General features: G+C 40.4%; 1 protein-coding gene across 2 annotated transcripts in view; it reads right to left on the bottom strand.

Moving 5' to 3' along the window:
* LOC134851617 (uncharacterized) overlaps nucleotides 1–25,494 on the bottom strand; it is a 168,142-nt gene extending 142,648 nt beyond the window's left edge. Inside the window, exons 1-2 of one of the 2 annotated variants that reach the window (XM_063867772.1) lie at nucleotides 25,236–25,494; nucleotides 21,038–21,340 (exon numbers count right to left, since the gene is read on the bottom strand). In XM_063867772.1, coding sequence (XP_063723842.1) covers nucleotides 21,038–21,340; nucleotides 25,236–25,490 — 558 coding nt within the window. In that variant the 5' untranslated portion in view covers nucleotides 25,491–25,494. Of the gene's footprint in view, nucleotides 1–21,037; nucleotides 21,341–22,497; nucleotides 22,982–25,235 lie in introns of those variants that run through there. The other variant, XR_010164244.1, reaches the window with a different exon arrangement.
* Nucleotides 25,495–25,996: the final 502 nt, after the last annotated feature.

The following is a 25,996-nucleotide window of genomic DNA, read 5'->3' as shown; positions in this document are numbered from 1 at the left end:
AATTGCCGACTGAGCAAGAGACCTACGCGATAGTTCTTAACAACGGAGATGTAGCTCAAATGGTAGAGCGCTCGCTTCGCATGCGAGAGGAGCGGGGATCAATGCTCCGCATCTCCAAAACTTAAGACATTCCGTAATTGTTTTTCTCTTTCTGCAGAAAAACTATTGCACATTAAAACTTCAATCCAATAGCAGATCTACCAAGAAAAAACTCAGAAATTCCGACTGGACAAACTACCTACGCGATACTTTAACACAACGTGGAGGTATCCCGAATGGTAGAACGCTCGCTTTGCTTACGAGAGGTTCGGAGATGAAGGCCCTGCATCTCCATAACCTGAGACCCTGCGTAATTGTTGTTTGCTTTCTGAAAAAAAAGTATTGCATATTGAAACTTCTTAACAGAAGCAGACGTTCTGCGACAAAAAACCTCATAATTGCCGACTGAGTATGAGACCTACGCCATAGATTTTAACAACGGTGATGTAGCTCAAATGGTAGAGCGCTCGCTTTGCATGCGAGAGGTTCTGAGATGACGGCCCTGCGTCTCCATAACCTGAGACCCTGCGTAATTGTTGTTTGCTTTCTGAAGAAAAAGTATTGCATATTGAAACTTCTTAACAGAAACAGACTTTCTGCGACAAAAACCTCCAAGTTGCCGACTGGCCAAAAATACCTACGCGATAGTTTTACACAACGTGGACAGAGCACGAATGGCAGATCGCTCGCTTTGCATGCGAGAGGTTCGGAGATGAAGGCCCTGCATCTCCAAGACCTGAGACCTTGCGTAATTGTTGTTTGCTTCTGTAGAAAAAGTATTGCATATTGAAACTTCTTAACAGAAGCAGACTTTCTGCGACAAAAACCTCATAACTGCCGACTGAGCTAAAGACCTACGCGATAATAATCAACAAGGGGGACGTAGATCAAACTGTACAGAGCTCGCTTCGCATGCTAGAGGTACGGAAAGCAATACCTCGCATCTCCAGAGCTTCCGTAATTGTTTTTCGCTTTCCGCAGAAAAATTTTTGCATTTGAAACTTCATGCCAAAAGCAGACATGTTGCATAAAAAACTCATAATTGCCGACTGGCCAAAATACCTACGCAAATGGTAGAGCGCTCGTTTTGAATGCGAGAGGTACGGAGATGATTGCCCTGCATCTCCATAACCTGAGACGCTGCGTAAATTTTCTTCACTTTCTGTAGAATAACTATTTCAAATTGAAACTTTATTCCAAAACCAGGCTTGCGAAAAAAACCTCATAATTGCCGACTGAGCAAGAGACCTACACGATAGTTCTTAACAACGGGGATGTAGCTCAAATGGTAGAGCGCTCGCTTTGCATGCGAGAGGAGCGGGGATCAATGCTCCGCATCTCCAAAACTTAAGACATTCCGTAATTGTTTTTCTCTTTCTGCAGAAAAACTATGGCACATTATAAAAATTCAATCCAATAGCAGATCTACCAAGAAAAAACTCAAAAATGCCGACTGGACAAACTACCTACGCGATGTTTAACACAACGTGGAGGTATCCCGAATGGTAGATCGCTCGCTTTGCTTGCGAAATGTTCGGAGATGAAGGCCCTGCATCTCCATAACCTGAGACCCTGCGTAATTGTTGTTTGCTTTCTGAAGAAAAAGTATTGCATATTGAAACTTCTTAACAGAAGCAGACGTTCTGCGGCAAAAAACCTCATAGTTGCCGACTGAGTATGAGACCTACGCCATAGATTTTAACAACGGTGATGTAGCTCAAATGGTAGAGCGCTCGCTTTGCATGCGAGAGGTTCTGAGATGACGGCCCTGCGTCTCCATAACCTGAGACCCTGCGTAATTGTTGTTTGCTTTCTGAAGAATAAGTATTGCATATTGAGACTTCTTAACAGAAGCAGACTTTCTGCGACAAAAAAAACCTCATAGTTGCCGACTGACCAAGAGAGCTAAGCGATTGTTCTTAATAACGGGGACGTAGATCAAACTGTAGAGCGCTCGCTTCGCATGCTAGAGGTACGGGGATCAGTGCCCCGCATCTCGAAAACTTAAGACCTTCCTTATTTGTTTTTCTCTTTCTGCAAAAAAACTATTGCACATTGATACTTCATTCCAATAGCAGACCTACTAAGAAAAAACTCAGAATTGCTGACAGGACAAAACACCTACGCGATGCTTTAACATATCGTGGAAGTAGCCCGAATGGTAGAGCGCTCGCTTTGCATGCGAGAGGTACGGATATAAAGGCCCCGCTTCTCCAAAACCTGAGACCCTGCGTAATTGTTATTCGCTTTTTGAAGAAAAACTAAGCATATTGAAACTTCATTCCAAAAGCAGACCTTCCCAGAAAAAACCTCACAGTTGCCGACTGACCTTAAGACCTGCGAGATAGTTTTCAACAACGGGGACGTAGATCAAACTGTAGAGCGCTCGCTTCGCATGCTAGAGGTACGGGAAACAATGCCTCGCATCTCCAGAGCTTCCGTAATTGTTATTCGCTTTCCGCAGAAAAACTATTGCATTTGATACTTCATGCCAAAAGCAGACATGTTGCATAAAAAACTCATAATTGCCGACTGGCCAAAATACCGATGCAAATGGTAGAGCACTCGTTTTGAATGCGAGAGGTACCGAGATGATTGCCCTGCTTCTCCATAACCTGAGACACTGCGTAGCGTAATTTTTCTTCACTTTCTGTAGAAAAACTATTCCAAATTGAAACTTTATTCCAAAACCAGATCTGCGAAAAAAAATCTCATATTTGTCGACTGAGCTAACGACCTAAGCGATTATTATGAACAACCATGATGTACTTCAAATTGTAGAGAGCTCGCTTCGCATGCAAGAGGTACGAGAAACAATACCCCGCATCTCCAAAACTTCAGTCTTCCCGTAATTGTTTTTCGCTTTTTGCAGAAAAACTATTGAATATTGAAACTTCATTCCAGTAGCAGACCTTCCGAGAAAAAACCTCATAACTGCCGACTGAGCTAAAGACCTACGCGATAATAATCAACAACGGGGACGTAGATCAAACTGTAGAGCGCTCGCTTCGCATGTTAGAGGTACGGGAATCAATGGCTCGCATCTCCAGAGCTTCCGTAATTGTTATTCGCTTTCCGCAGAAAAACTATTGCATTTGATACTTCATGCCAAAAGCAGACATGTTGCATAAAAAACTCATAATTGCCGACTGGCCAAAATATCTACGCAAATGGTAGAGCGCTCGTTTTGAATGCGAGAGGTACGGAGATGATTGCCCTGCTTCTCCATAACCTGAGACGCTGCGTAACTTTTCTTCTTTTTCTGTAGAAAAACTATTTCAAATTGAAACTTTATTCCAAAACCAGACCTGCGAAAAAAATCTCATATTTGTCGACTGAGCTAAAGACCTACGCGATTATTATGAACAACCGTGATGTACTTCAAATTGTAGAGAGCTCGCTTCGCATGCATGAGATACGGGGAACAATGCCCCGCATCTCCAAAACTTCAGTCTTCCCGTAATTGTTTTTCGCTTTCTGCAGAAAAACTATTGCATACTGAAACTTCATTCCAGTAGCAGACCTTCCGAGAAAAAACCTCATAGCTGCCGACTGAGCTAAAGTTCTACGCGATCAATTTCAACAATGTTGATGTAGCTCAAATAGTTGAGCACTCGCTTCGCATGCGGGAGGTGCGGAGATCAATGCCCCGCATCTCCAGAGCTTCCGAAATTGTTTCTCGCTTTCAGCAGAAAAACTATTGCATTTGAAACTTCATGCCAGAAGCAGACCTATTGCAAAAAAACTCATAATTGCCGACTGGTCAAAATACCTACGCGATAGTTTTACACAATGTGGAGGCAGCCCGAATGGTAGAGCGCTCGCTTTGCATGCTAGAGGTAGGGAGATAAATGCCCCGCATCTCCACAACCTGAGAACCTGCGTAATTTTTATTCGTTTTCTGAAGAAAAACTATTGCATATTGAAACTTCCTTCCAAATTAAGACTTTCCGAGAAAAAACCTCATAGTTGCCGACTGAGCCAGAGACCTGCGCGATAGTTATTAGCAACGTGGATGTAACTCAAATGGTAGAGCGCTCGCTTGGCATGCGAGAGATACGGGGATCAATGCCCCGAATCTCCAGAGCTTCCGTAATTATTTTTCGCTTTCCGCAGAAAAACTATTGCATATTGAAACTTCCTTCAAAAAGCAAGACCTTCCGAGAAAAAACCTCATAGTTGCGACTGAGCTAGAAACCTGCGCGATAGTTTTTAGCAACGTGGATGTAACTCAAATGGTAGAGCGCTCGCTTCGCATGCGAGAGATACGGGGATCAAAGCCCCGCATCTCCAGAGCTTCCGAAATTGTTTTTCGCTTTCAGTAGAAAAACTATTGCATTTGAAACTCCATGCCAAAAGCAGACCTACTGCAAAAAACTCATAATTGCCGATTGGCCAAAATACCTACGCGATAGTTTTACACAACGATGAGGCAGCCCGAATGGTAGAGCGCTCGCTTTGCATGCTAGAGGTACGGAGATAAATGCCCTGCATCTCCAAGACCTGAGACCTTGCGTAATTGTTGTTCGCTTTCTGAAGAAAAACTATTGCATATTGAAACTTCTTAACAGAAGCAGACTTTCTGCGAAAAAAAACTTCATAGTTGCCGAATGAGCAAGAGACCTACGCGATAGACCTTAACAACGGGGATGTAGCTCAAATGGTAGAGGGCTCGCTTCGCATGCGAGAGGAACGGGGATCAATGCCCCGCATCTCCAAAACTTAAGACATTCCGTAATTGTTTTTCTCTTTCTGCAGAAAAACTATTGCACATTCATTTTTCATTCCAATAGCAGACCTACTAAGAAAAAACTCAGAATTGCCGACAGGACAAAATACCTACGCCATGCTTTAACACATCGTGGAATTAGCCCGAATGGTAGAGCGCTCGCTTTGCATGCGAGAGGTACGGGAATCAATGCCTCGCATCTCCAGAGGTTCCGTAATTGTTTTTCGCTTTCCGCAGAAAAACTATTTCATTTGAAACTTCATGCCAAAAGCAGACATGTTGCATAAAAAACTCATAATTGCCGACTGGCCAAAATACCTACGCAAATGGTAGAGCGCTCGTTTCGAAAGCGAGAGGTACGGAGATGATTGCCCTGCATCTCCATAACCTGAGACACTGCGTAATTTTTATTCACTTTCTGTAGAAAAACTATTTCAAATTAAAACTTTATTCCAGAAGAAGACCTGCGAAAAAAACTCAAATTTGTCGACTGAGCTAAAAACCTACGCGATTATTATGAATGACTGTGATATACTTCAAATTGTAGAGAGCCCGCTTCGCATGCAAGAGGTACGGGGAACAATGCCCCGCATCTCCAAAACTTCAGTTTTCCCGTAATTGTTTTTCGCTTTCTGCAGAAAAAATATTGCATATTGAAACTTCATTCCAGTAGCAGACCTTCCGAGAAAAACCTCATAGCTGCCGACTGAGCTAAAGTTCTACGCGATAAATGTCAATATTGGGGATGTAGCTCAAAAAGAAAAGCGCTCGCTTCGCATGCGAGAGGTGCGGAGATCAATGCCCCGCATCTCCTGATCTTCCGACATTGTTTCTCGCTTTCAGCAGAAAAAATATTGCATTTGAAACTTCATGCCGAAAGCAGACCTATTGCAAAAAAAACTCATAATTGCCGACTGGTCAAAATACCTACGCGATAGTTTTACACAATGTGGAGGCAGCCCGAATGGTAGAGCGCTCGCTTTGCATGCTAGAGGTAGGGAGATAAATGCCCCGCATCTCCACAACCTGAGAACCTGCGTAATTTTTATTCGTTTTCTGAAGAAAAACTATTGCATATTGAAACTTCCTTCCAAATTAAGACTTTCCGAGAAAAAACCTCATAGTTGCCGACTGAGCCAGAGACCTGCGCGATAGTTGTTAGCAACGTGGATGAAACTCAAATGGTAGAGCGCTCGCTTGGCATGCGAGAGATACGGGGATCAATGCCCCGAATCTCCAGAGCTTCCGTAATTATTTTTCGCTTTCCGCAGAAAAACTATTGCATATTGAAACTTCCTTCAAAAAGCAAGACCTTCCGAGAAAAAACCTCATAGTTGCGACTGAGCTAGAAACCTGCGCGATAGTTTTTAGCAACGTGGATGTAACTCAAATGGTAGAGCGCTCGCTTCGCATGCGAGAGATACGGGGATCAAAGCCCCGCATCTCCAGAGCTTCAGAAATTGTTTTTCGCTTTCAGTAGAAAAACTATTGCATTTGAAACTCCATGCCAAAAGCAGACCTACTGCAAAAAACTCATAATTGCCGATTGGCCAAAATACCTACGCGATAGTTTTACACAACGATGAGGCAGCCCGAATGGTAGAGCGCTCGCTTTGCATGCTAGAGGTACGGAGATAAATGCCCTGCATCTCCAAGACCTGAGACCTTGCGTAATTGTTGTTCGCTTTCTGAAGAAAAACTATTGCATATTGAAACTTCTTAACAGAAGCAGACTTTCTGCGAAAAAAAACTTCATAGTTGCCGAATGAGCAAGAGACCTACGCGATAGACCCTAACAACGGGGATGTAGCTCAAATGGTAGAGGGCTCGCTTCGCATGCGAGAGGAACGGGGATCAATGCCCCGCATCTCCAAAACTTAAGACATTCCGTAATTGTTTTTCTCTTTCTGCAGAAAAACTATTGCACATTCATTTTTCATTCGAATAGCAGACCTACTAAGAAAAAACTCAGAATTGCCGACAGGACAAAATACCTACGCCATGCTTTAACACATCGTGGAATTAGCCCGAATGGTAGAGCGCTCGCTTTGCATGCGAGAGGTACGGGAATCAATGCCTCGCATCTCCAGAGGTTCCGTAATTGTTTTTCGCTTTCCGCAGAAAAACTATTTCATTTGAAACTTCATGCCAAAAGCAGACATGTTGCATAAAAAACTCATAATTGCCGACTGGCCAAAATACCTACGCAAATGGTAGAGCGCTCGTTTCGAAAGCGAGAGGTACGGAGATGATTGCCCTGCATCTCCATAACCTGAGACACTGCGTAATTTTTATTCACTTTCTGTAGAAAAACTATTTCAAATTAAAACTTTATTCCAGAAGAAGACCTGCGAAAAAAACTCAAATTTGTCGACTGAGCTAAAAACCTACGCGATTATTATGAATGACTGTGATATACTTCAAATTGTAGAGAGCCCGCTTCGCATGCAAGAGGTACGGGGAACAATGCCCCGCATCTCCAAAACTTCAGTTTTCCCGTAATTGTTTTTCGCTTTCTGCAGAAAAAATTTTGCATATTGAAACTTCATTCCAGTAGCAGACCTTCCGAGAAAAACCTCATAGCTGCCGACTGAGCTAAAGTTCTACGCGATAAATGTCAATATTGGGGATGTAGCTCAAAAAGAAAAGCGCTCGCTTCGCATGCGAGAGGTGCGGAGATCAATGCCCCGCATCTCCTGATCTTCCGACATTGTTTCTCGCTTTCAGCAGAAAAAATATTGCATTTGAAACTTCATGCCGAAAGCAGACCTATTGCAAAAAAAACTCATAATTGCCGACTGGCCAAAATATCTACGCAATAGTTTTACACAACGTGGAGGCAGCCCGAATGGTAGAGCGCTCGCTCTGCATGCTAGAGGTACGGAGATAAATGCCCCGCATCTCCACAACCTGAGAACCTTCGTAATTTTTATTCGCTTTCTGAAGAAAAACTATTGCATATTGAAACTTCCTTCCAAATTAAGACTTTCCGAGAAAAAACCTCATAGTTGCCGACTGAGCTAGAGACCTGCGCGATAGTAATTAGGAACGTGGATGTAACTCAAATGGTAGCGCGCTCGCTTTGCATGCGAGAGATACGGGGAGCAATGCCCCGCATCTCCAGAGCTTCCGCAATTATTTTTCGCTTTCTGCAGAAAAACTATTGCATATTGAAACTTCCTTCAAAAATTAAGACTTTCCGAGAAAAAACCTCATAGTTGCCGACTGAGCTAGAGACCTGCGCGAATGGTAGAGCGCTCGCTCTGCATGCTAGAGGTACGGAGATAAATGCCCCGCATCTCCACAACCTGAGAACCTTCGTAATTTTTATTCGCTTTCTGAAGAAAAACTATTGCATATTGAAACTTCCTTCCAAATTAAGACTTTCCGAGAAAAAACCTCATAGTTGCCGACTAGATAGAGACCTGCGCGATAGTAATTAGCAACGCGGATGTAACTCAAATGGTAGAGCGCGCGCTTCGCATGCGAGAGATACGAGGATCAATGCCCCGCATCTCCAGAGCTTCCGAAATTGTTTTTCGCTTTCAGTAAAAAAACTATTGCATTTGAAACTTCATGCCAAAAGCAGACCTATTGCAAAAAAAACTCATAATTGCCGACTGGCCAAAATACCTACGCGATAGTTTTACACAACGAGGAGGCAGCCCGAATGGTAGAGCGCTCGCTTTGCATGCTAGAGGTAAGGAGATAAATGCCCTGCATCTCCATGACCTGAGACCTTGCGTAATTGTTGTTCGCTTTCTGAAGAAAAACTATTGCATATTGAAACTTCTTAACAGAAGCAGACTTTCTGCGAAAAAAACTTCATAGTTGCCGACTGAGCAAGAGACCTACGCGATAACTGTTAACAACGGGGACGTAGGTCAAACCGTAGAGCGCTCGCTTGTCATGCTAGAGGTACGGGAATCAATACCTCGCATCTCCAGAGCTTCCGTAATTGTTTTTCGCTTTCCGCAGAAAAACTATTGCACATTCATTTTTCATTCCAATAGCAGACCCAATAAGAAAAAACTCAGAATTGCCGACAGGACAAAATACCTACGCGATGCTTTAACACATCGTGGAATTAGCCCGAATGGTAGAGCGCTCGCTTTGCATACGATAGTTACGGGAATCAATGCCTCGCATCTCCAGAGGTTCCGTAATTGTTTTTCGCTTTCCGCAGAAAAACTATTTCATTTGAAACTTCATGCCAAAAGCAGACATGTTGCATAAAAAACTCATAATTGCCGACTGGCCAAAATACCTACGCAAATGGCAGAGCGCTCGTTTCGAAAGCGAGAGGTACGGAGATGATTGCCCTGCATCTCCATAACCTGAGACGCAGCGTAATTTTTATTCACTTTCTGTAGAAAAACTATTTCAAATTAAAACTTTATTCCAGAAGCAGACCTGCGAAAAAAACTCAAATTTGTCGACTGAGCTAAAAAACTACGCGATTATTATGAATGACTGTGATATACTTCAAATTGTAGAGAGCCCGCTTCGCATGCAAGAGGTACGGGGAACAATGCCCCGCATCTCCAAAACTTCAGTTTTCCCGTAATTGTTTTTCGCTTTCTGCAGAAAATTTATTGCATATTGAAACTTCATTCCAGTAGCAGACCTTCCGAGAAAAAACCTCATAGCTGCCGACTGAGCTAAAGTTCTACGCGATAATTTTCAATATTGGTGATGTAGCTCAAATAGTAGAGCGCTCGCTTCGCATGCGAGAGGTGCGGCGATCAATGCCCCGCATCTCCTGATCTTCCGAAATTGTTTCTCGCTTTCAGCAGAAAAAATATTGCATTTGAAACTTCATGCCAAAAGCAGACCTATTGCAAAAAAAATCATAATTGCCGACTGGCCAAAATACCTACGCAATAGTTTTACACAACGTGTAGGCAGCCCGAATGGTAGAGCGCTCGCTCTGCATGCTAGATGTACGGAGATAAATGCCCCGCATCTCCACAACCTGAGAACCTGCGTAATTTTTATTCGCTTTCTGAAGAAAAACTATTGCATATTGAAACTTCCTTCCAAATTAAGACTTTCCGAGAAAAAACCTCATAGTTGCCGACTGAGATAGAGATCTGCGCGAAAGTTAATATCAACGTGGATGTAACTCAAATGGTAGAGAGCTCGCTTCGTATGCGAGAGGTACGGGGATCAATGCCCCGCATCTCCAGAGCTTCCGTAATGATTTTTCGCTTTCTGCAGAAAAACTATTGCATATTGAAACTTCATTCCAATAGCAGACTTACTAAGAAAAAACTCAGAATTGCCGACAGCACAAAATACCTACGCGATGCTTTAACACAACGTGGAAGTAGCCCGATTAGTAGAGCGGTCGCTTTGCATGAGAGAGGTACGGATATAAATGCCCCGCTTCTCCAAAACCTGAGACCCTGCGTAATTGTTATTCGCTTTTTAAAGAAAAACTAGGATATTAAAACTTCATTGCAAAAGCAGACTTTCCCAGAAAAAACCTCATAGTTGCCGACTGAGCTTAAGACCTGCGAGATAGTTATCAGATTGTAGAGCGATCGTTTCGCATGCGATAGGTACGGGGATCAATGCCTCGCATCTCAAGAGCTTCCGTAATTGTTTTTCGCTTTCCACAGAAAAACTATTGCATTTGAAACTTCATGCCAAAAGCAGACATGTTGCAAAAAAAACTCATAATTGTCGACTGGCCAAAATACCTACGCAAACGGTACAGCGCTCGTTTCGACGCGAGAGGTACGGAGATGATTGCCCTGCATCTCCATAACCTGAGAAGCTGCGTAATTTTTATTCACTTTCTGTAGAAAAACTATTTCAAATTAAAACTTTATTCCAGAAGCAGACCTGCGAAAAAAACTCAAATTTGTCGACTGAGCTAAAAACCTACGCGATAATTATGAATGACTGTGATATACTTCAAATTGTAGAGAGCTCGCTTCGCATGCAAGAGGTACGGGGAACAATGCCCCGCATCTCCAAAACTTCAGTCTTCCCGTAATTGTTTTTCGCTTTCTGCAGAAAAACTATTGCATATTGAAACTTCCAAAAGCAGACTTTCCGAGAAAAAACCTCTTAGTTGCCGACTCAGCTAGAGACCTGCGCGATAGTTTAAACAACGTGGATGTAACTCAAATCGTAGAGCGCTCGCTTCGCATGCGAGAGGTGTGGAGATCAATGCCACGCATCTCCAGAGCTTCCGAAATTGTTTTCCGCTTTGAGTAGAAAAACTATTGCATTTGAAACTTCATGCCAAAAGCAGACATATTGCAAAAAAACTCATAAATGCCGACTGGCCAAAATACCTACGCGATAGTTTTACACAACGTGGAGGCAGCCCGAATGGTAGAGCGCTCACTTTGCACGCTATAGGTAAGGAGATAAAAGCACCGCATCTCCACAGCCTGAGAACCTGTGTAATTTTATTCGCTTTCTGAAGAAAAACTATTGCATATTGAAACTGCCTTCCAAAAGCAGACTTTCCGAGAAAAAACCACATAGTTGCCGACTGAGTTAGAGACCTGCGCGATAGTTATTAAAAAGGTGAATGTAACTCAAATGCTAGAGCGCTCGCTTCGCATGCGAGAGGTACAGGGATCACTGCCCCGCATCTCCATATCTTCCGTAATTGTTTTTCGCTTTCCGCGGAAAAACTATTTCATTTGAAACTTCATGCCAAAAGCAGACATGTTGCATAAAAAACTCATAATTGCCGACTGGCCAAAATACCTACGCAAATGGTAGAGCGCTCGTTTCGAAAGCGAGAGGTACGGAGATGATTGCCCTGCATCTCCATAACCTGAGACGCAGCGTAATTTTTATTCACTTTCTGTAGAAAAACTATTTCAAATTAAAACTTTATTCCAGAAGCAGACCTGCGAAAAAAACTCAAATTTGTCGACTGAGCTAAAAAACTACGCGATTATTATGAATGACTGTGATATACTTCAAATTTTAGAGAGCCCGCTTCGCATGCAAGAGGTACGGGGAACAATGCCCCGCATCTCCAAAACTTCAGTTTTCCCGTAATTGTTTTTCGCTTTCTGCAGAAAATTTATTGCATATTGAAACTTCATTCCAGTAGCAGACCTTCCGAGAAAAAACCTCATAGCTGCCGACTGAGCTAAAGTTCTACGCGATAATTTTCAATATTGGTGATGTAGCTCAAATAGTAGAGCGCTCGCTTCGCATGCGAGAGGTGCGGCGATCAATGCCCCGCATCTCCTGATCTTCCGAAATTGTTTCTCGCTTTCAGCAGAAAAAATATTGCATTTGAAACTTCATGCCAAAAGCAGACCTATTGCAAAAAAAATCATAATTGCCGACTGGCCAAAATACCTACGCAATAGTTTTACACAACGTGTAGGCAGCCCGAATGGTAGAGCGCTCGCTCTGCATGCTAGATGTACGGAGATAAATGCCCCGCATCTCCACAACCTGAGAACCTGCGTAATTTTTATTCGCTTTCTGAAGAAAAACTATTGCATATTGAAACTTCCTTCCAAATTAAGACTTTCCGAGAAAAAACCTCATAGTTGCCGACTGAGATAGAGATCTGCGCGAAAGTTAATATCAACGTGGATGTAACTCAAATGGTAGAGAGCTCGCTTCGTATGCGAGAGGTACGGGGATCAATGCCCCGCATCTCCAGAGCTTCCGTAATGATTTTTCGCTTTCTGCAGAAAAACTATTGCATATTGAAACTTCATTCCAATAGCAGACTTACTAAGAAAAAACTCAGAATTGCCGACAGCACAAAATACCTACGCGATGCTTTAACACAACGTGGAAGTAGCCCGATTAGTAGAGCGGTCGCTTTGCATGAGAGAGGTACGGATATAAATGCCCCGCTTCTCCAAAACCTGAGACCCTGCGTAATTGTTATTCGCTTTTTAAAGAAAAACTAGGATATTAAAACTTCATTGCAAAAGCAGACTTTCCCAGAAAAAACCTCATAGTTGCCGACTGAGCTTAAGACCTGCGAGATAGTTATCAGATTGTAGAGCGATCGTTTCGCATGCGATAGGTACGGGGATCAATGCCTCGCATCTCAAGAGCTTCCGTAATTGTTTTTCGCTTTCCACAGAAAAACTATTGCATTTGAAACTTCATGCCAAAAGCAGACATGTTGCAAAAAAAACTCATAATTGTCGACTGGCCAAAATACCTACGCAAACGGTACAGCGCTCGTTTCGACGCGAGAGGTACGGAGATGATTGCCCTGCATCTCCATAACCTGAGAAGCTGCGTAATTTTTATTCACTTTCTGTAGAAAAACTATTTCAAATTAAAACTTTATTCCAGAAGCAGACCTGCGAAAAAAACTCAAATTTGTCGACTGAGCTAAAAACCTACGCGAAAATTATGAATGACTGTGATATACTTCAAATTGTAGAGAGCTCGCTTCGCATGCAAGAGGTACGGGGAACAATGCCCCGCATCTCCAAAACTTCAGTCTTCCCGTAATTGTTTTTCGCTTTCTGCAGAAAAACTATTGCATATTGAAACTTCCAAAAGCAGATTTTCCGAGAAAAAACCTCTTAGTTGCCGACTCAGCTAGAGACCTGCGCGATAGTTTAAACAACGTGGATGTAACTCAAATCGTAGAGCGCTCGCTTCGCATGCGAGAGGTGTGGAGATCAATGCCACGCATCTCCAGAGCTTCCGAAATTGTTTTCCGCTTTGAGTAGAAAAACTATTGCATTTGAAACTTCATGCCAAAAGCAGACATATTGCAAAAAAACTCATAATTGCCGACTGGCCAAAATACCTACGCGATAGTTTTACACAACTTGGAGGCAGCCCGAATGGTAGAGCGCTCACTTTGCACGCTATAGGTAAGGAGATAAAAGCCCCGCATCTCCACAGCCTGAGAACCTGTGTAATTTTATTCGCTTTCTGAAGAAAAACTATTGCATATTGAAACTGCCTTCCAAAAGCAGACTTTCCGAGAAAAAACCACATAGTTGCCGACTGAGTTAGAGACCTGCGCGATAGTTATTAAAAAGGTGAATGTAACTCAAATGCTAGAGCGCTCGCTTCGCATGCGAGAGGTACAGGGATCACTGCCCCGCATCTCCATATCTTCCGTAATTGTTTTTCGCTTTCCGCGGAAAAACTATTTCATTTGAAACTTCATGCCAAAAGCAGACATGTTGCATAAAAAACTCATAATTGCCGACTGGCCAAAATACCTACGCAAATGGTAGAGCGCTCGTTTCGAAAGCGAGAGGTACGGAGATGATTGCCCTGCATCTCCATAACCTGAGACGCTGCGTGATTTTTATTCACTTTCTGTAGAAAAACTATTTCAAATTAAAACTTTATTCCAGAAGCAGACCTGCGAAAAAAACTCAAATTTGTCGACTGAGCTAAAAAACTACGCGATTATTATGAATGAATGTGATATACTTCAAATTGTAGAGAGCCCGCTTCGCATGCAAGAGGTACGGGGAACAATGCCCCGCATCTCCAAAACTTCAGTTTTCCCGTAATTGTTTTTCGCTTTCTGCAGAAAATTTATTGCATATTGAAACTTCATTCCAGTAGCAGACCTTCCGAGAAAAAACCTCATAGCTGCCGACTGAGCTAAAGTTCTACGCGATAATTTTCAATATTGGTGATGTAGCTCAAATAGTAGAGCGCTCGCTTCGCATGCGAGAGGTGCGGCGATCCATGCCCCGCATCTCCTGATCTTCCGAAATCGTTTCTCGCTTTCAGCAGAAAAAATATTGCATTTGAAACTTCATGCCAAAAGCAGACCTATTGCAAAAAAAAATCCTAATTGCCGACTGGCCAAAATACCTACGCAATAGTTTTACACAACGTGTAGGCAGCCCGAATGGTAGAGCGCTCGCTCTGCATGCTAGATGTACGGAGATAAATGCCCCAACATCTCCACAACCTGAGAACCTGCGTAATTTTTATTCGCTTTCTGAAGAAGAACTATTGCATATTGAAACTTCCTTCCAAATTAAGACTTTCCGAGAAAAAACCTCATAGTTGCCGATTGAGATAGAGACCTGCGCGAAAGTTCATATCAACGTGGATGTAACTCAAATGGTAGAGAGCTCGCTTCGTATGCGAGAGGTACGGGGATCAATGCCCCGCATCTCCAGAGCTTCCGTAATGATTTTTCGCTTTCTGCAGAAAAACTATTGCATATTGAAACTTCATGCCAACAGCAGACTTTCCGAGAAAAAACCTCATGAGCTAAAGACCTACGCGATAGATATCAATATGTTGGATGTAGATCAAACTGTAAAGCGCTCGCTGCGCATGCTAGAGGTACGGGAATCATCGCCCCGCATCTCCAAAACTTAAGACCTTCCGTATTTGTTTTTCTCTTTCTGCAGAAAAACTATTGCATATTGAAACTTCATTCCAATAGCAGACTTACTAAGAAAAAACTCAGAATTGCCGACAGCACAAAATACCTACGCGATGCTTTAACACAACGTGGAAGTAGCCCGATTAGTAGAGCGGTCGCTTTGCATGCGAGAGGTACGGATATAAATGCCCCGCTTCTCCAAAACCTGAGACCCTGCGTAATTGTTATTCGCTTTTTGAAGAAAAACTAGGATATTAAAACTTCATTGCAAAAGCAGACTTTCCCAGAAAAAACCTCATAGTTGCCGACTGAGCTTAAGACCTGCGAGATAGTTATCAAATTGTAGAGCGATCGTTTCGCATGCGATAGGTACGGGGATCAATGCCTCGCATCTCCAAAACTTCAGTCTTCCCGTAATTGTTTTTCGCTTTCTGCAGAAAAACTATTGCATATTGAAACTTCCAAAAGCAGACTTTCCGAGAAAAAACCTCTTAGGTGCCGACTCAGCTAGAGACCTGCGCGATAGTTTAAACAACGTGGATGTAACTCAAATCGTAGAGCGCTCGCTTCGCATGTGAGAGGCGTGGAGATCAATGCCCCGCATCTCCAGAGCTTCCGAAATTGTTTTCCGCTTTGAGTAGAAAAACTATTGCATTTGAAACTTCATGCCAAAAGCAGACATATTGCAAAAAAACTCATAATTGCCGACTGGCCAAAATACCTACGCGATAGTTTTACACAACGTGGAGGCAGCCCGAATGGTAGAGCGCTCACTTTGCATGCTAGAGGTAAGGAGATAAAAGCCCCGCATCTCCACAGCCTGAGAACCTGTGTAATTTTATTCGCTTTCTGAAGAAAAACTATTGCATATTGAAACTTCCTTCCAAAAGCAGACTTTCCGAGAAAAAACCACATAGTTGCCGACTGAGTTAGAGACCTGCGCGAAAGTTATTAAAAAGGTGAATGTAACTCAAATGCTAGAGCGCTCGCTTCGCATGCGAGAGGTACAGGGATCACTGCCCCGCATCTCCATATCTTCCGTAATTGTTTTTCGCTTTCTGCAGAAAAACTATTGTATATTGAAACTTCATGCCAAAAGCAGACTTTCCGAGAAAAAAACCTCATAGTTGCCGACTGAGCTAAAGACCTACGCGATAGATATCAATATTTTGGATGTAGATCAAACTGTAGAGCGCTCGCTTCGCATGCTAGAGGTACGGGGATCAATGCCCCGCATCTCCAAAACTTAAGAACTTCCGTATTTATTTTTCTTTTTCTGCAGAAAACCTATTGCACATCGAAAATTCATTCCAATAGCAGACCTACTAAAAAAAACTCAGAATTGCCGACAGGACTAAATACCTACGCGATACTTTAACACAACGTGGAAGTATCCCGAATGGTAGAGCGCTCGCTTTGCATGCGACAGGTACGGATATAAATGCCCCGCTTCTCCAAAACCTGAGACCCTGCGTAATTGTTATTCGCTTTTTGAAGGAAAACTATCGCATATTGAAACTTCATTCCAAAAGCAGACCTTCTCAGAAAAAACCTCATAGTTGCCAACTGAACTTAAGACCTGCGAGATAGTTAACAACATCGGGGATGTAGCTCAAAATGTAGAGCGCTCGCTTCGCATGCGATAGGTAAGGGGATCAATGCCTCGTATCTCCAGAGCTTCCGTAATTATTTTTCGCTTTCCGAAGAAAAACTATTGCATTTGAAACTTCATGCCAAAAGCAGACATGTTGCATAAAAAACTCATAATTGCCGACTGGCCAAATACCTACGCAAATGGTAGAGCACTCGTTTCGAAAGCGAGAGGTACGGAGATGATCGTCCTGCATCTCCATAACCTGAGGTGCTGTGTAATTTTTATTCGCTTTCTGAAAGAAAACTATTGCATATTGAAACTTCATTCCAAAAGCAGACCTTCTCAGAAAAAACCTCATAGTTGCCAACTGAACTTAAGACCTGCGAGATAGTTATCAACAACGGGGATGTAGCTCAAATTGTAGAGCACTCGCTTACCATGCTAGAGGTACGGGGATCAATGCCCCGCATCTCCAAAACTTAAGACCTTCCGTATTTATTTTTCTCTTTCTGCAGAAAACCTATTGCACATTGAAACTTTTCATTCCAATAGCAGACCTACAAAGAAAAAACTCAGAATTGCCGAAAGGACAAAATACCTACGCGATACTTTAACACAACGTGGAAGTAGCCCGAATGGTAGAGCGCTCGCTTTGCATGCGACAGGTACGGATATAAATGCCCCGCTTCTCCAAAACCTGAGACCCTGCGTAATTGTTATTCGCTTTTTGAAGGAAAACTATTGCATATTGAAACTTCATTCCAAAAGCAGACCTTCTCAGAAAAAAACCTCATAGTTGCCAACTGAACTTAAGACCTGCGAGATAGTAACCAACAACGGGGATGTAGCTCAAATTGTAGAGCGCTCGCATTGCATGCGATAGGTAAGGGGATCAATGCCTCGCATCTCCAGAGCTTCCGTGATTATTCTTTCTTTAATCTTTCCTTCTTTAAAAATGATTCAGATAACTTTACCAGCTTTTATATGCAAAATTTTTCAAGCTTCTTATTTTTATTTCCAAAGTTTTCTTTATAATTCTCAACCCATTTTACAGTACTTTCGAAAAACCATTGAACAACCCACTCTTGAATGCCCCATTTGCTACTTACCAAAATCCAAATTCAAGAAACAACATAATAACGAGCCACATCATCCACCACACTTTATCTGTATAGACTGTCATGAGCAAATTGTAGCCCATTTTTCTAAGTATGGACAGATGTACCCAATCACTTTCATATTATTCCCCTTGTTGTTCATGCGATAGTATGGTTAAAAGCGCAAATTGGGGAAGTACCCAGACCCAAAGTATGGCAAGCTATCAACATCTTACTGCTTGCCATCAAGGTATCACTATTTGTACAAGATGCCTCCCTAATACTGCAAAATTTTGTCCCTTATGCCACATCCCTTGTGATTTTTCCGACCCCTGGAAATAATTCTCCACACTATATGATGTCCTTATATAATTCCTCTACACTCCTACATTTGGTAAGGCCTCAACCCTTCAGTAATTCGCTCACAATTTATATATCTTTATAAACAACAGTAAACACAAAATATCCTTTAAACATGCTATATTATATACTATTTACCCCCCCCCCCCCCGGTTTTTTCTAGTCCCTTTTACCTATAAAAGGGGACCCCATGGTGAGCCTGTGGATGACCCCAGGTGGACATACATTTAAGATTAAGGGTTAATTAATGCCCAAATTTCCATTTTTTGCTTTAACTACTTTTGCATTTTTGCTTTAAATTTCATATCTGAGCTTAACTCAGTGTTGTAAAGTGCTTTATTCCTGTGGTTAATAAACACCATGATCGTTTTTCTTCATTTGTTTTCCGTGGTGGGTTTGTGTGAAACCACAAGATTATATTTTCCACCTTTTATATATATAAAATTTTACACTTTGTCCTTCATTGTTCAAACATTTGATAATTAGCCTGAATATCCGAATGTAATTCGGGATTTTGAATATTTGGTCATTTTATATTGATGTTTAGCAAAATGGAATATGACCCAATTTTAAACTGGAACTGCAGAAATGCAGACCCAGCAACAGAGGAGTTTAAAAGAAAGCTGCCTCTCAGGAAGAAACAACGAAAACCTGTAGCAGTACAATCTTTGTCAATGGACGACGGGTTAAATAAGAACCCTCGGAATTTTCCCAGTTTGACTCAAAGATTGGAACTGCAGAAGTGCAGAGAAGCCAAATTAGATACGGAAAATCCAAAATATATAACGAGTTTAAAGTACTCAATAAAGCAAAATTATAACAGATGGAAACTCAACGACAATGGAAAAGGCGAAAATGCCTATCGATTTCATAACCCAGAAAGAAGTGGTTATAAAGAACGAAACCAACTTCTGGAAATTAAAGAAGAGGGAGGAACACGGCTACATCCTCAAGGCAGGAGGCACGCAAGTCACCATCCCGTTTGAGGGAATAACTGCCTTTCCGAACCATGTAAAAAACAAACAGGAAGAACAAGATGACAATCAAGAACTTACGGACGGAATGAGCAGACTACGAATCAAGAACAAAATCAAAAAGAAAAAAATCTTGAAGTTGCAACAAAAACTCGAGGCTTCACAGAGGAAGATAGCGATCCTCAGATCATACAACGTGGAGCTAGAAGCCGGAAGGAAGCTCTAGATAAAACCTAACCTATCTTAATAACTTTTTCATTTGATGTTCTTTTTAAATTTTATAACTATAGTATTTAACCATTAAAGTGTTTAAATTTTCACCATGGTAACTGTAAGAATCGAACAGCTTAATTTTCTAAAAAAAAGGGGTGAGTTGTAGTATTGAGAAATACTACACAGACAAAAGACCATTGTCTTAGTTGTTTATTTAACGACCCAATTCTAAATTGGAGCGTGCCATTTAAATTAAAGCCTCTTTTCACTAAATCAGATATTGACTGATTTACTCTTATTAGGACTATAAAATCTTGTTTTGAAAATCCACTCCTTTTTAAATACTTGTCCAATTTTTCTCATTTTTTCATGCTCAATATTTTAAAAGGGCGGCGATTATTAATACGTCCCTTTTAACTTAACTTGAAACAAACTGGATAAATATTTAGCAGTCTTGCCGGCTGCACTGAAATTCTCCTTGCTTTGATTAAGCAGAGATGCACCTGCAATATGATTCATCAGAGAGAGTAATATGAAATTTTAATCAGACAAACTGAAGGCTGCGGTTTTTATCAAAGGGGACTAATTAGTTAAAGATATTTGAGTTGAAAATTCCCTTATAAGAAAGGGAGAACAAAGGAGCAGGTGAAACCTGAATAATTAAAGATTGAATCAGCCGCTGGTTTATGCTTACGAGCAAAAGGACTGGCCTGAAATCTTCAGTGTTTCATTTTGCTCAGTAAGCAGCAAGTTAGATATCTTCAGTTAGACCTTTTCAAAAAATAAATAATTTTTCTTTTCTGCCTTTACAGTAAAATTAAACTAGTCTTTTTTCACAAATAAAATAGAGAATAAATTCTCATTTCAAGTTCGATAAAATTATAAATCGAGATACTCGAGATAACCACACCTGAGGAAGTCTGGACTACAAGTACCCAAAGGACTACGGCAAGACGAAACTGACAACCAAACCAGAAGTGCCCATTGGACAAAATCAAGGGCAACCCAAGAAATACTACTCAGTCATCGACCTTACTAAGAAGATAAAATATTGATGAACAAAATAAGATTAACTCAACCTCCCCTCATAGGAATATTTCTTTAAGCTGTTCGATTCGTTTATATAATCTAATTACCCAGTGCTTTGTATTTAACCAACTAATTAATTCATACCTTCTCTAACTATTGTTTCTACTCTACTTTTTGTCAAGACAATTTGACGATTTAAGGTGAGACTTATAACTTAGGATAAAATTACTAAGCATTCAACCAGCAATGAACGCTTAGTAAACTAACAACATAAGTAAACTAACAACATACTGGGTAAAAACGTTTTTAGTAGGAGAATAACTTTATGCGATTCGATATGAAAGCGGTCTGACAGAGAACAGTTTACTATTGGTCTATGGAATATGCTTGCTAATATTTTTACTTACATTCATATTCAATGCACAAGAGATTAAGCGTGAACCGACAGATCTAAATGAAACTCCGAACGGGACGCACGATGTTTGGAAACTGTCAATAATTTAATGTAAATCCACTCCTCTTTAATTTTCACTCAACTGAAGATGATTTACACTTCCTTTAATCCAGGTAGCGATCTAAGATAATTCTGTTTGAAAACATGCTTTTAGTGATTGCAGACTTCATCTCGAGAGAAAAAACTTTGTAGTTAAATTGGAAAGCAAAACTGACCTTAAGAGAGAGGTCAAGTGGCCTATTTGAATCATTCCCGTCAGTTTTACTTCGTTTCAATGTCCTTTTCTGATTGGTTGATTTAGAAGGCATCTGATTGGCTGATTTGGAACCAAGATGATTTGTTCTTGTCAGTACTTGATCAGACATTATCTTCAACACTACTGAGCCTCTGCATGGTTCACTAAGAGGATACTTGTCGACCAGGAATAATTGAATAACTTGTCCGGCTTCAAATTTCTTGAGCAAGGATGCATCACAATTCAGAGACACTTGAAATAAGTCTCGGTTCATTTTAGACACCTGAAAACAGTCGACAACTTAGCCGGAGACGAAATCTGCAGAAAATCCAACCCAAAAGTACTGAGAGTGCCATACTTGTTGGGTCCCCAGTTACAAAAAAAGTACTGGAATTCAGGGGCAGATTTCGGGGGCGGGGTCGAGCGCCCCCTCTCAAGGATTCAACCCACTGCTACCCAAAGAGTCCCCCATTTGGTACTTTGTTAGCACATCCAATTTTGTTTGACAAAATTTTTTATAAAAACGCCAATATATACTAACTTTGAAGGGGAGCGCGCGCCGAAAAAACTCGATTTTTTGGTAAAAATTTTCCCAAAAGAGCCTAAAACGTGTTTTTTTTGCCTGTTTTTTTTTTAATTTGCGTGCGGCGCAAATAATTGGTAACATGGGGGTCTTTATTGCAAATCTGCTCCCCATCGAGAAAATCAGCCCCCCCCCCCCCCCCGTCGAGAAAATTTTGGATCCGCCCCTACTGGTTTTATTCATATTAATGGTTTTATTCATATCCAACCCAAAATTAATGAGAGTGCCAAACTTGTTTGGTAGCCAGTTACAAAAAAAGTACTGGGATTCAGGGGTAAACAGAACTTGGTCGACTGAGTTTACAAAAATCAGTGGAGAAACTAATTCTGTTTTTGGCGGTTTCGTATTTTACCAAAAAATTCAGAGCGTCAATTTTAAGTCGAAAAGTATTGATTGTCGCCAGAGTTCAGAAATTAGAAATGGACTTCGGGTATCCGTTTTTCTAGAAGACACGCAGAAAATACGAATCCGTAAATATAGCTGATAAATCAGATTCACATATACTTGTCAATCACAATCTACACCTTAAGAAGATATTGAAATTCATTCATACATAAAATCAGCGGCGGGTCGGTCCAGAATTTTGGCGAAATGTTAAAAAAATGGTATACGCTTTTGTACATCATCTTGCAACAAGAAGAGCTTAAAATGATCTTAATGTCGCTGGGTAACCGTAATACACGTAGTAGAGAAGGGAACCAGGAATGGTTTAGTTGGTAAAAAAGAGGGCTTTCTTTAACGGAGAATGGCAATGCCTCTGCTACCAAAATTTCCCGTATAAATCCATTCTGCTTACAAAGAAACAAAAAATTTAAAAACGTTTATAAAAATTGTTTCAGGTTGTTACTTTTGAACTGGGTCGACTGAGTTTACAAAACAAAATCTTCTTTACATTAAAAACTAGTATTCGAAATAATAATCATGAGTTGTCGAAACCTATTTCATGATTATCATGATTCTGGGAGTACTATTCAATGCACATTAACACTGATGAAAGTCAAACATCTAGTCAGGGTTGGAAAAAGTCATTAATGCTTGTCACTTAGTAGCCGCTTTGTCCGCCAACATCTGAGCTGAATCTTTCTCCAATTCGTGCTTTTTCATCAAATGAACCTTCAAATTATCTTTTCTGGTAAATTTTTGTCGACAAACTTCGCATTCCATTTCTCTTCTGGCGTGAACAGTCTGAAAATGACGTTTAGCACTACCCAATTGGTCGAAAAAGCCTGAACAAAGGGGACAAATGATTCGTCCATCGGGCATTCGGCCAAACTCCGGGTTAACCGAACCCGCAGTTAGACAGCTCTTTGTAACATTGTTAATAGTTGAAAGCTTTGTTACCTAAAAAACAACAGTAAATGATTAAAACTCGCTTGTTTTTCTTAAATAGCTGAGGAAACAAAGATTTTACATCTAAATTTTTTCACGATTCCCGTTAAACGAAACTTTGAATACAATTTTTCTTCGCAAAATTAATTTTTTCCAAAAATTTAACCTGGACATGAAGTCAATCAGATAAACTATGGAACGCTTAAAAGTTACAACGAACCAGGCAAATATAGTAAAATACTGTAGGAGTCAAAGGGTTTAAAAATGAGAGTCTAAAGCTCATTTTCAATAGCCCGTAGGTCTCTATATGCAGACCTTTGGTAAAATCTTTGAAAAGGGAAACTCTGGGTTAGGTAATGGTGTTATTGCTATTTTTCAACACAGGCGAAGCTAAGCTCCGCGCCACTTGCGAAACAAAACAAGAGAGCCACTATTTCGGTAATGAATTCCAAAACGTCGAAAAACTAGATCTATCAAAATGAATAAGGCTAGTTTTGAAACGAATAGCAAGCAATAAAAAAGCCAAAAAGTTACTATTAAGCTGATAAATCCAGGTAAAAAGTAAGAAAACTCTTAAGACATGACTTAAGACTTATAAAAAGACTTGACTTATTAAGACTTTAGACTTATTAACTAGTCCCCCTCACCCTCAAAACAAACACACGCAAAACTTCATGTGCTCGTCATATCAAACAATATGAGTCCACTTAGTCAATATAGTACAGCCGGAAACCCATTAAGCCGAAAAAAAGGAAAATGAATAAGTAAAAAACTCAAAAAATTTAGACTAATAAAAAGTTATTAAGTCCCCTGACCCTCAAAACTCACATACACGCACATACAAAGTGTTTTTGCACGTCGAAATACGCAATATAAAGTAAATCAAAACACTATAAATAACAACAATGTAACTTGCGTACAGCAAAAAACATAATATTACTTGCGTCCTGCTTCAGCAGGATGGCGTGCGCATCAGCATACCTCCAAATTCACGAAAGTCCGAATGTCCCAGAAAAAATCTTTAAGTCGTGCAATGGCCGCCTAGCTCCGCGAATCTTTCACCCAATGAAACTTTGAGTGAGATCATGAAAGAAGCTCTGGAAAAGGAAACACTTCATAATGTTACAAAATGGTAGCACAATTACTCCAAAGCTAAACAGATTACTACCAAAGAACTAGCTTTTAATTCGATGAGTTGACACTTAATACTTGAAGGATGCCAATTTTAAAATAATTGAAAAACAAAACAATTAATTTATTCGATAGATGTACAAATTATACAGCAAAGCTTGGCTGTACTGCTAATATCCATTTTCTGCCGAATAACGACTTTAACGATTTTGATTGATTGAAGTTTTTCCATCATTCAGTCCTCCATCATGACAATAGTCAGGTTTTCGTTATCCAAGAAAAGCTAAGCAAACTTAACATATACCACGTGTTTTACTGTCTACCTTCTATTGTGTGAAATTCAGTTTTGCTTTGTCGTGTTTCAGTTCTGAGAAAACTAAATTCCAGCGGGTCTCAAACTTGCCGGCTGCTTTTTTGCGCAATATTAATTCTGGGAAAATTTAAACAACGTTTGGTTCCATCATTTTTGTCTAATTTTAACCCAAATGAGACAAAAGCGTATGAAATTTTCAATTTTGTTAGTTTTTTCTGGTTACTTTAAATCAGCACAATTTAGGCGAAACTACATAGTAGGCCGTGGAGGTCAGAAAAAAATCCTATTTTTTCTTAAATTTTTTGGCTTGTTTTTGTTCCGACCATTGAAAATGGGGAGGAAATTTGTATTCGGGTGAATTTAAGTTTTATTCTGTTTTCCAGGCAAAATTACGTAACACAAATAATCATCGGAATGGGTCGAGTGATACACCAAATTAAAGCCCTTTCAGTCGTGATTCGAAAAACTTGATTCGAAAAATTTTCAAAAAATTCTCCCAGTATCGAAAACTAAAAATTTTAGTTCATTTTCGAGCGAGTAATGCGATCTAGTAACGATCGTTATATGATAATTTACTTTTATTTAGAATTTTAGGCTAAAAAATCTTAATTTTACTATAAAGAAAACTAGTTTTGGATGTATAATTTAGGGCTTCCTTGACAACTAAATTTTCTGTAAAATTTAGAAAAAACGTTTTTTTAAATGAATACATTTGGAAAATTATGTGCTACTTGCACAGCAACAAGCTATCCTTGTTCACAATGCCTTCCCCCACTGGAGCTCAGTTTTGAATTTGAGAAAGAATTCGAAAACAAAACAAACCTTTAAACCACTCGTTTTATCCGAGTTTGAAACAGGTTTTCGTTTCGCAGCTTGACTGTTCTTTACTAGTGCTGAAAAATTCACAGCTGATTTCGAATTGAATTTTGGGTCATCCATCAACTTCAACTTGACAGAGCCGACAGACTGATGATGAGGATCCGTCTCCACCAGAAAAAGATGCAAGTCATCATAAATAAGCTTTTTAGTGAACAACGCATGATCACACGTTAGTTGCACAAAAAATGACTCGGTCATTTGGGGCTCTGAAAATAAAACATCATATCGATTCTATTCTAATGCATCAAAAAATAGTTATGCCTAAACAAAAATTTTTAGTTTGAGGGTTGAAATGTTTTAAAAAGTTTTATGTTTTGCGAATTTTAATGTTTTTATAATGTTTCAAAAAATTTTCGAGATCTAACAAAGACAGCCGGTTACAGTGCAAGTAGCACAGAATGTTCCGACCATAGTCTTACAAAATAAACAAAGTTTTTTTCTTTCAAACTAGTGTTGTTTTTCAGCGTGATGTGATAAAAGAAATGATAAAAAAACTACAACTTAGGCATATTCGACAGTCATGGCAAAACAGGCAAACTGGACACCGGTTTTTGAATAAAAAAGACTAGAAAAACAAAAACAACAAATCTTTTTTCCGTTTTTTTTGCAGAGATGTTTTGAGTTTTTGGTTCTCAAAATTGCGTTATTAAAATTTCAAAAACTAAATACACTTCAAAAACTAATTACATAAAACTAATTACATT

Source organism: Symsagittifera roscoffensis, chromosome 7 (assembly GCF_963678635.1).
Source record: "Symsagittifera roscoffensis chromosome 7, txSymRosc1.1, whole genome shotgun sequence".
NCBI classification, from domain to species: Eukaryota; Metazoa; Xenacoelomorpha; order Acoela; family Convolutidae; genus Symsagittifera; species Symsagittifera roscoffensis.
This window is presented reverse-complemented; position numbering and strand designations above follow the sequence as displayed.